This window comes from Nicotiana sylvestris, chromosome 12 (genome assembly GCF_000393655.2).
Source record: "Nicotiana sylvestris chromosome 12, ASM39365v2, whole genome shotgun sequence".
In the NCBI taxonomy this organism is placed as follows: Eukaryota; Viridiplantae; Streptophyta; class Magnoliopsida; order Solanales; family Solanaceae; genus Nicotiana; species Nicotiana sylvestris.
The window spans coordinates 19522402-19532973 of NC_091068.1; the positions used below are offsets into that span (position 1 = coordinate 19522402).

A 10572-nucleotide genomic window follows, 5' to 3' on the forward strand; every position below is an offset into this window, starting at 1 on the left:
TAGCAGACCTTACCCCTACCTAGAGAGTTAGAGAAGCTGTTTGCGATAGACCCTCGGCTCAAGAAAAAAGGACAAAAATCCCTTTTAATATGTAAGGCAACAGCTAGAGGAAACTAAAACATCAAAAGCACTACAAAAATGGAGACTTCAAAATAATCGCTTTAGTAAATGTAAAATTGAATTCACAAACACCATATGGTATGCATTCTGTAATTCCTGAGATGATCTCAAGTATTAACAGACAGTATTTTTTCCATTGCAAATTACAAAAATGCTTACCCTCTTATGAACTAATTAATCTAACAATTGTCCCTCACAAATTGGCTGCAAATAAGAATCATTTTATGAATATAGCTCCTTTTAACAAACTATATATATACTTCTGTTGCTGAAACCTAAGCCTTGCCAACGAACTCCACATCGAACAATAGAACTGAATTTGGAGGAATAATGCATGTACCTAAACCACCAATACGAGGTAGTTAGGCAAATTTAAACCTACCAAAACTCCATCCATCTCATTTTATGCGGTACGCTTTTCCTTTTTAGTCTGTCCCAAGAAAAACTATCGCATTTATATATATTTGAAAACTCCGGATATAGTCGGGCTCCAATGCGGGTACCGGACACCGGGTGGGAAACCAAAAATATATATATATATATATTTGAAAACTCTATAATCTTATCATTCTCATTTTACCCTTGATGAAATGACTAGCTAGCTATGTTCAGCTTAATATAACAGTTCACTTTTTTTTTACGAGGAGAGATAATATGAAAGAACATGGAGAACAATTTTAGTACTATGGATAATTTAACTTATGTGCTAAATGTCTATCCTTTGTTTCTTGAACTCCATGCAAAGTCAAAACGCCGTCACATAAAATGGGACAAGGGGAGCATGCAGGGGCGGCTCAATGATATTTGTGGCCTAAAGCCGAACTTCATTGAGGGGCCCTTAAATTTTTGTTGCAGAAGAAAACTCATAATTTTATTTGAAATTTATTTTTCTAGCTTTTTGAGATGCAAAATTATTAATAATTTGTTTATAATCGGTTTCTTCTAATAATTCTTTTTCAATTGATAATATAGCTAATCCATTTAATCTCTCTTGAGACATTATTGATCTTAAGTAAGATTTTATTAGTTTTAATTTTGAAAAACTTCTTTCCGCTGAGGCAATTTCCTTAGCAGAAATCATGGTAGTTGCAAATCCTTCTTCTCTATATTTTTTTTAAAAAGAAATCAAACCACTAAGTTAATCTATGCCAACATCAATATGCATATCTTTTGATTGTAAATGTTTGCTAACTGAATTAACTGCAAATAGTATATCATACCAAATAGTCATACCTAGTAAAAATTCAAAATTTTCAAGCTCACAAGTTGCTAAACAACTAGCTTCACTTTTAGTTTTAGGATACTCACTAGCCTCTACTAATTTCAATAAAGCATTTTTTATTTGTGGAGTTTGAAATCGTATTGCTTTAATACTTTCAATGCGACTTTCCCAACGCGTTTGTGATAACGGTTTAAGAGTTAGGCTGGGTACATTATCTTCTAAAAATTTTCATCGCAAAAATATATTCCTTTTTCCAATTGTTCTCCAACGGCCTCTTTTCCTTGAAACTTGCATTTTTTTTCTTTTCAAATACTTTATATTATTAAAAAAAGGGACAAAATACATTAACTGTAGAAAATTTTGGGGCCCCTACAAATAAGGGGCCCTAAGCAAGTGCTTTACTTGCTTGGCCCTTAGGCCGGCCCCGGGAGTATGCAACTGGTATTGTTCGATATGTTTGCTTACCTCCTCTGCAGCCAGCTCCTCTCATTCCATATCCAAGTTCTGGAGGAATCTTCAGTTTACGCTTTCCTCCTGAAATTTGAGTGATGAGATAGTATTTACTTTTAATTTCAAAGTATAATAGAATTTGAACTATGAAATGTGCTCCTACCAGTTAGCATTGGGGGAAAACCATCACCTCCTAAAATTCCCTGATCCCAACCTTTAATAACCTATAAGAGGAAATAAGCAGCAAAAATGAGTCTATCATCTATTATTAGACATTGTAAATTTCACATAGTAGAGAAAAGTTTCACTTCATATTTTACTGAAGCTTGTGGCTTGTTCATCTTGTTGTATCAGGCTACAAGATTGCACCTAGAGCTGATGGAAATTTCTACGCCATTTTGTTTTTTCATAAGGGGAAAAGTAAACGGTGAAGAAATTTCCCAGAGCTGATAGTACTGCTATAGAAAAATAACAAACCTCGCCAACACCAACACGAAATGTAAGAGGCTTTCCACGGTTGTAGCTGCTATCGAAGACGTTCCCATTTTCCAGTTTGCCCACATAATGTGCCTGCATAACATAATATAACATATCAGTAATCTGATACAACTCATTATAGCCCAGAAGAAAAATTAGGTGAGAGCTGAGATGTCTAGTCTCCCCAGATAAACGGAGAACATCTTCCAAAACCATTAAATTCATTTCAGGTTTCAACTTTCACCCTCAATTACCCTTATAAAGCTAGTATAACTTAATTTTGGGTTCAATCTTTTTCTTGATGACCGAGAAATCACTAAAGGCTAGTTGACCCAAGGTTCGGAGCTCTATGAATACTGGACCAGCCGTCTAACCTTCACTTAAATAGCAGGCTTTTGTTCGCAACAAGGCTCAAACTCGTGATGTGAGCCTAACCTACGTATCACATACTACACTCTTACCATTGAACCAAATTTGTGGGAACAACTTCAGGAATCAATCTTCCCGATGTTGAAAGCTGATATAACTACATAAAGCTATCTCTTATCTAGCATTTTAAGTCTTAAATGAGATGATATGCACAATTTAACGAGCTTGCATTAAGGGCCTAGGTTATTGAAGTTCTCATGTCAATGGCCATTGTCAAACCTAGGATCAAATATGAGTTAAGAAACCCTTTTTTCTTCTTATATATGTACCTCTACTATTTACACCAAAAGAGGGAAAATCCTGAAATAAATCATAAATAGATTCTTAGGACAAATTTTGGAACTCTGGCTTTCAATAACTCTTAACTGAGAATAAGGATATATATTTAATGCATAAAGAGAGTATGAGAAATCACATAAACTTAGTAATCCTGTATGACTTGCAAAACTTTTCATCATCTCCTAACTAAAAGTTTTTTATCCAATTTTACTAATTCTATTCCATTTTTGGAAGTTCTACACGTCAAATCTTTCCCTTGTCACATTTACAATTATATAGAAACTTATACCTCAACTTTCTCTTTCTAGCTATCCCCCTTCCACTCCCATCAATGATCCGAATGGTATTTCAGTTCAAATTAAATGCTTCAGTTGAAGACACCCCTTTGATACACAGAGACGAAGTCAGAATTTGAAGTTTATGGATTCTGAACATACCATCGAACTTGTAGCTCGTCTTGGTTTCTGGGTTAGCAATTAAATAGTTATACATATTTAATGAATTTTCTAATGCAAGTACAAGGTCTAAACAAAAACTATCTAATAATCTAGCTCCGTCCCTGTTGATGCATAATACCTAACCATACTTTTTTTCAAGTAATATAGCAAATTGCAGCAACTCTTGGTACTTGCTTTAAGAAAAGAGAGGAAACAAAAGCACTTTTTTATAGCCTGATTGGCCAAGCTTTTCCAAACCTAAAAGTTAAAAAAAAAAAGTATTTTTTTTCAAAGTTAAAGTATTTGGCCACACTTTTGGAAGAAAAAACGTGCTTTTGAGGAGAAGTAGAAGCAGTGTAGAAAAAAGCAACTTCTCCCCAAAAGCATTTTTGAGAAAAATGCGTTTAATAGCCTGTTTGGCCAAGCTTCTAAAATTAACTTATTTTGAAAAGTGCTTTTGGTGATAACCAGTTTGTGTTTGGCTAATTAATTTGAAAAACACTTTTGAGCAGTAATTAGTGTTTGACCGAGCTTTTAAAACTGGTTCTAAGTATATTTTTCTCAAAAATGCTTGGCCAAACACCTCAATTTTTAAAAAAAAACACTTTTGACTGAAAAAAACACTTTTGACCCAAAAAAGTTTGGCCAAACAGGCTATTAGAAATATTTTTTAAAAGTTTGACCAAACACTAACTGTTGCTCAAAAGTGCTTTTCAGATTAATTAACCAAACACAAATTGCTTCTTAATGCAAGTACTTGGTTAATTAACGCATCAATTTGTGGTCAATGCACCTTTTAGTTAAATTAACTTAGTTGGAAATAAACACTAGGTGTGAGTAACTTTTTTTTGGCTCTAATCTAATAACTATAAGATACAAATTAAAAGCAAATAATGAAATCAAATAGAAGTTTAAAGAGAAAAACCTTAATTAACTGCCCTTTAACAGCTTCAGGGCCATAACCCACAACTTTATCACAGTAAGCAAGACCAGAAGGAGTAACTGTAAATTCACATCCAGTAGCTGTAGCTTCTTCTTCAGCAAATGCTTCAATATTTGACTGTGGCTGCAAAAGTGCCTCAAGAACAGTTGCAGCAATACTCAACCCAAGTGTACTAAGAGCTTCTCTCCTTTTGAATAAAGTAGGCAATTGACTTTTCTCTTTGAGTTTATTCACAGATGAAGATAGTGAAATTGAGTCGTTTGTTTGAGAATTTTTGTTACAGAGTAATGGAGATTTGAGTGTGTTATTGTGCTTTGTAGGAATGTATGTTCCAATGGAAAAGGGAACTGAATTCATTTCCACTGACTACAGAGTTTTTGAACGGATAAGAGAAGCTATGCACAGGTGCGTGGGTTTTAGCCAAGTTTTGTAGTCTCTATCTGTTTGATATTTGTCTCCCCTTTTCTATTTTTTTTTTAATTATCTCATTCATTTAATGTGACACATTGCATTTTTAATTTGTTCAGTAAAACAACACCTTTTATATTTAGAAATAATTTAGGTATAACAGCACTTTTGGTCCCCAATTACTGATAAACTCTATTTTAATCATTGTGATATTTGATTAAGCACATTGAACCTTTAACTAATTAAATTTTGGTTCATTTTTAATCCTTCTACTTGCAACTATTCATAAATTTACTGAATTATCAGCCATTGCACAGTTTAATTAGATTTATATTGTTACTAAATATTTGTGTCTAATATAGTTTTATTGATAGTATATATAACATATTTCTTACCTAAACGCACAAAAACACAAGTTTTAGTTAACTTAGAGGTTTTAATACACTTGGTTAGTTATCACAAGGACCAAAATAGAATTTACCACAGTTGAGGGATAAAAAATGCTATTAACTCTAAAAATTTTATTTTACTTTTAATAAAATAATTAATAATCATATAAATATATGTGATTTATTTTATATCACAAATTTAAAATTTTAATTTATTTTTAATTATATATTAATCAAATATTGTCACATAAATTAAAACGTTAGGCTAAAGTAAAGCAAAATTGGAATGAAAGCCAAAGCTATTATGTGAGAGACTCCACTTACATCACTAATTCCTTTTGCGTTTTCTTGTTTTTCTTTTTCTATTTCGTCTTTTCCTTGTTTGAATAAGTAACTCATTTTGTTTGTTTGAATTAACTCATTTTGTCCATTAAGGTACTCATAAAAACAAAAAGATTGAACCAAATCATCTAAGAATTGAAAAGTATTTAAGCTTAGAGCTCGTTTGGATGGACTTGTTTTAAGTGACTTTTAAGCCAAAATAGTTTTTAAGTCAAAAGTTAGGAATCCTAACTTTTGGCTTTTGGTTTGTTTTTGTTATTTTAACCTAAAAACAAGTGCTTAAAAGTACTTTTTTACTTTATCCAAACACTACAAAATGACTCAAAAGCAATTTTGGCTTAAAAGCACTTAAAACAAGCCAAACCAAACGGATTAGTTTGGTTTGATTTTCAATTCTAAACGTTGACACTTGCCAATGTTTGGTGGAATTTAGTGTTAAGGAAAAGGAAAAACCTCAGAATTTTCTCCACTTTCCTTCTTCCATTATTCCTACTTCCACCGTGAGAAAGAACATTATAAGTTCATTAAAGCAAGTTAAGGAAGTGATTGTCAGCTTTGAGATAGATACTGAAATGCTTATGGAGGAACTTGTGACAGGACCTCCGCGATTAGTTCGTCTAGGAATCACTGAAGAGATGGGAAATCCCGAGATATCTGTTTACCCTAAAAAAATGGATAACAATTAAATTTGTAAGTAAGTTTAAGGATACATGGATTTATTCAATACAAACGGTAAAGATTGCTAGAATAAACAAATAATAGATGTAATAAATTATCAAACCGCTTGAAAATAAGGGGGATGATTCTAGACTCGAGGGCAACCTCAATGAGGTATCCGTCTTCGATCCCGGGCTTATATTAACGAAATACTGATCGACAACGTAAGAGCTTTGAATAACAGAAAAATAATAGTATATTGCTTTGGTACACATATTACAATATTTTTAATGAATAGTCAGACCCCCTTTATATAGTAGGGGAGTGCTACTCTAGGTATAATTCCATAAAAGGTAAAAATCTGTCGTTTAACTAATCACTGGATTCCCGCCGGTACGTGTCGATATCCACATTGTGATACCCGACTGGTCACAGATATTACGGCCTTCCGTTAATCATGTTCGATTGCCCGATAGTGCTCTCTGAAGTTTTCTAGGGTTTGGACCGATCTTGGGGTCATGGCCCCGATATTCTCGAGGGCAGGCGTCGTGCCCCCTGTGAGCACGTGATTTTTGCTTCACGGAAATTACTTCAAAAGAAATCAAAAAATAAAACAAATGGTTTTGTTGTACAATTTTTTGAATTTTACGTGGCAGTTTTGGCAGTTAGCTGTAGTTTTGTCTGTGATTTGTTTGGTTTTGTCAAAACAAAATACAATAATATATGTTTAATATGAGTGATAGTTGTTGTTTGAATATTAATTAATATTTGTGTGATTTTTGTATTTTTTGATTTTACATTTTTTAGTTAGGAATTTCATTTAAATCAAAATAAAAAGAAGAAAGAAGAAATGAGTTTAAAATCGGAATTGGGCCACTAAATTGGACCCAAAATCAGGCCCAAAAACATTGCCTTTGCCCGGTCCAGTTTGGTTGGCCTCGGGGGCACCCAAACGACGTCGTTCCAATCATATTTGATCTGGGCCGTTGATCTCAGAATGATCAACGGCCAAGATCCCATATCCATACCCATTGTTTAAACCCGACCCGTTCAACCCCGAACCAACCCAACCCCGTTCAGTTGGAACGACACCGTTCCTCATTAGTTAAACGATCCTGGCCCTCAATCTCACTTCATCCAACGGCCAGGATCTAATTACTCACTAACTATATAAGCCCAAAACCTTACCCCACGCCCCCATCCGAACACCCCCTCCCTTGAGTCGTCTCCCTCACCAGACCCAAACCCCACGAAACCCTAGCCGCCTTAGTCCCCTCCCGTTTGAAACCCGGCGGCATCAACGTCGCCGGCCACCATTTTAACACCCTAAGACCACTCAACCACCCTGAATCCAAATCCACCAACCGTTTAGTTCGAATCAATCCCTAGATTCTCGAATCTTCATTTGAAGATTCGAACCAAACCTCGACCTACACCAAACCCCCCCAAATCCATGCCAGGTACTCCCCTGACCTCCCTCGTGACCAAACCAGGCTTGGTTTGGTCCGAATCCAACCAGGAAAACCTGAATCCCAAATCCGCCCTAGGAACCCTAGAAGTCCTGAGTCCGAGTTTTTGTCCATTTGAACGAGAAGATTAGGGTCTAATGGACCTTAATCGAAGCGATTAAAGTCTGTTCAACCCCAAAAGAAGTTTTGATTCGAAATCTGAGACAGGGTCTTCTGATTTTTTCAAACCTTTAAGGTATTTCTGCTTTTCTTTTCCTTGTCAGTTCATTTTGTTGTTTTGTTATAGTTAAATGTCTGTTCATATGTCCAAATGTTTAGTTGATTTATTTTGAATTTTTGTGTCGACTGTTCTGTCCATCTTGCCCGGACCCTTTATTTGGTCGAATCCCTTTTGCTATTCATTGATGAGTGTATGTGTTTGATAGTGAATCGATTGAAATGAATTTAGATCGATTAATTAGTTCCCAGGGTCATTCTTGTTTTGACAGTGCAATCTGAACCCCCTGTTCAATACTGTTCGATTCTGATCATTAGCTATTGATTGTATGTGTTGTAATTCGCGTAGTCGATTCGACGTATGTCGTCAATTAGTTTCAGCTTGGGATGACAGTAATCTGACTAATGCTTTTTAATTTTACTAAGCCATTGTTTGAGTTAGCTAAGAATTGATTTTAACTGCTCATGGTCTGATTAGTTTAACCAAGAGTCATTTAAGGATTGAGTTATAGCTGCAGTTCAGGGTTGAGTCTGAATTGATGGCATGTGCACTCTTGGGCAGCATGCGCATTATAGTTTCTTTATTGAATTAGAGCAAATTTGACAGCATGTGCTATCAGGGCATATTCAGGCTGCCAATATTTGCTAATTAGAATAAGGGACAGGCCACTTTAGCAGTAAAGAAAGGGTCTGTCAGGGGAATCTCATGGGGAATACTTTTATTTTAATCTTTTGAGTGGAAAAGCAGGAGGAGAACATGAGAGGGGGTTCAGTTTGTTAAACAGGCTGTTTGAATGGGCTGATAGAGGCTATAAAAACAGAAGGGTTTCCATTAGTTAAGGGGGGAGGACATCAATCAGACAATGGAGAGTTCAGAAAGAAAGAAAAGAGAAAAACTGAAAAGAAAAAGGGGTTTGGGACCAAAAGAGATTTGAGAACAAAAGAAGAAGCTGAAAATTCTACCTTGATTCACTTTTTCTGTTTGAAACCAGCATCAACTGCTTTGTTCTATTCGAATCTTGGGTTTCTTTCCTTTGAGTGTCTGAAAATCAGAAACTGTGTTCTATTATTGTGTCCGATTCATCTATTACATGTTGATTAACATCAGAGTTTCCTGGGTCTCAACTGGGGCTTTGTTGAGTCTTTTACTTGGACACTGGGTACTGTTTCATTGAGCTACTACTAGTTTATTCTGTCTGGGGGTGCCACTGCTGCTGCATTTGTTGTTTGTTGTTGCTATCCTTTGCTACTGCTGCTGACTTCTCTACCTTTTTCTTCTTCTTCTTCTTTTCATTTCAGCATCCAGGTACACATTTTGAATCTCACACTGATGTAACAGTAACAATGAGTATGAAATGAAAGACGCGAAGAATTTTTCAGTCATTTGGTGTTGTACCTATAGTCTTATAAAGTGTTAGTAGATTTGTGCAAATCTTTAGGTTGTAACTCAATAGGAAAATACAGCAGGTAGTTTCGTACCTAATTGAAAACTTAGTTTGTTTAATTATTGTGGTTTACAATGGTTTAGCTTGTTTAGTTGTACGTATGATGCAATTATGTAATTCGTGGAATGCACTAGTAGTTGGTATATCGATAACTAGACTTCATTTTTAGTTATATTCTGTATGTATAAGTTAGATTGCTACTAACCTGGACAAACGCAATATAGCTTTTAATCATTTAATTTAACTCTGTCACGTCCGGATTCCATTAGGCATTTTCGAATCCAATTAGTAGTATCTTCTAATAAGTAGTTGATTCCATTAATCAAGCCCAAATAAGTTAGTTTAAATTCAAACTTGAAGAACATTTAGTGTAAGTTTAGCATTTTTATTAATCTTGCATGCAATCTCCTTTAGCAAATTAACAACATGTTCACCCATGAAATAAGGTACGAAACAATTCCCGCCTCATAAACAACTAATCAGATAATCAAACAAGAATCCGGAGTTGGCCAAGCATGCAATTCAATTAGAATGTATTTTCTTTCTTCCATTTCTTAGAGACGAACATAATAAAGATGTAGTCATTGTAGGTTTGCCCGTTTCATAAAATGAGACGAGCCTCGCCAAATGAGATGCACAAACTGCGGGGCCCTCATAAATGTATATATTAAATACTTAGAATCCGGGATGGGTCATTTAGCGAATTTCATGACCCTCCCCAAAAATAATAACGTGATAGTCTCTTTAGGCGCGTTTTAATAATAATTACTTTCTTAAATTCGGGTGCGCATTTATGTGACCCAAATCCAAATTTCAATGGAGTCGGAGTGTATTAACAACCACGGGTGCATTGATTGTGACGTGGTTCGAGATACATTTCCACGACGTTGCAATTCCATAAAAAATAATAATAATAAAAGCGGTCTAAACTTAATGAAAGCACATAAGTCATAACATGTATTAAAATTAGATATTTAGCCATTATAACAATTTAAGCGACCTTGCTAGAACCACGGGATTCGGGGGGTGCCTAACACCTTCCCTCGGGTCAACAGAATTCCTTACTTAGAATTTCTTGTTCGCAGACTTCATTTGGAAAGTCGAATATTTTCCTCGATTTGGGATTCAAGATAAACCGGTGACTTGGGACACCAAAAGCCAAACCTTTCCCAAGTGGCGACTCTGAATTAAATAAATAATCTCATTTCGAATATTGTCACTTAAATTGGAAAAACTCCCCTCGCGCATTTAACCCTTCGGGGCGGGCGCGCAAAAAGGAGGTGTGACAG

General features: G+C 35.2%; 1 protein-coding gene across 1 annotated transcript; it reads right to left on the reverse strand.

Moving 5' to 3' along the window:
* Positions 1 to 139: 139 nt before the first annotated feature.
* On the reverse strand, positions 140 to 4785 carry LOC104226781 (peptidyl-prolyl cis-trans isomerase FKBP13, chloroplastic). The gene is made up of 5 exons (XM_009778842.2): positions 4340 to 4785; positions 2270 to 2362; positions 1956 to 2016; positions 1808 to 1876; positions 140 to 460 (listed from the first exon to the last, which is right to left on the reverse strand). Exons 1-5 carry the CDS (start codon positions 4712 to 4714, stop codon positions 396 to 398), a joined length of 663 nt encoding a protein of 220 aa, XP_009777144.1. The 5' UTR covers positions 4715 to 4785; the 3' UTR covers positions 140 to 395.
* Between the last annotated feature and the right edge of the window lie 5787 nt (positions 4786 to 10572).

What these genes read in the sequence shown, in the direction of transcription:
- LOC104226781 (XM_009778842.2), bottom strand. Translation starts at nt 4,714, where the DNA reads ATGAATTCAGTTCCCTTTTCCATTGGAACATACATTCCTACAAAGCAC. An exon ending in TTCGTGTTGGTGTTGGCGAG is followed by an intron (nt 2,017 to 2,269) that starts GTTTGTTATTTT and finishes TTCCTCTTATAG; the next exon opens with GTTATTAAAGGTTGGGATCA. An exon ending in AGGAGCTGGCTGCAGAGGAG is followed by an intron (nt 461 to 1,807) that starts GTAAGCAAACAT and finishes TTGGTGGTTTAG; the next exon opens with GTACATGCATTATTCCTCCA.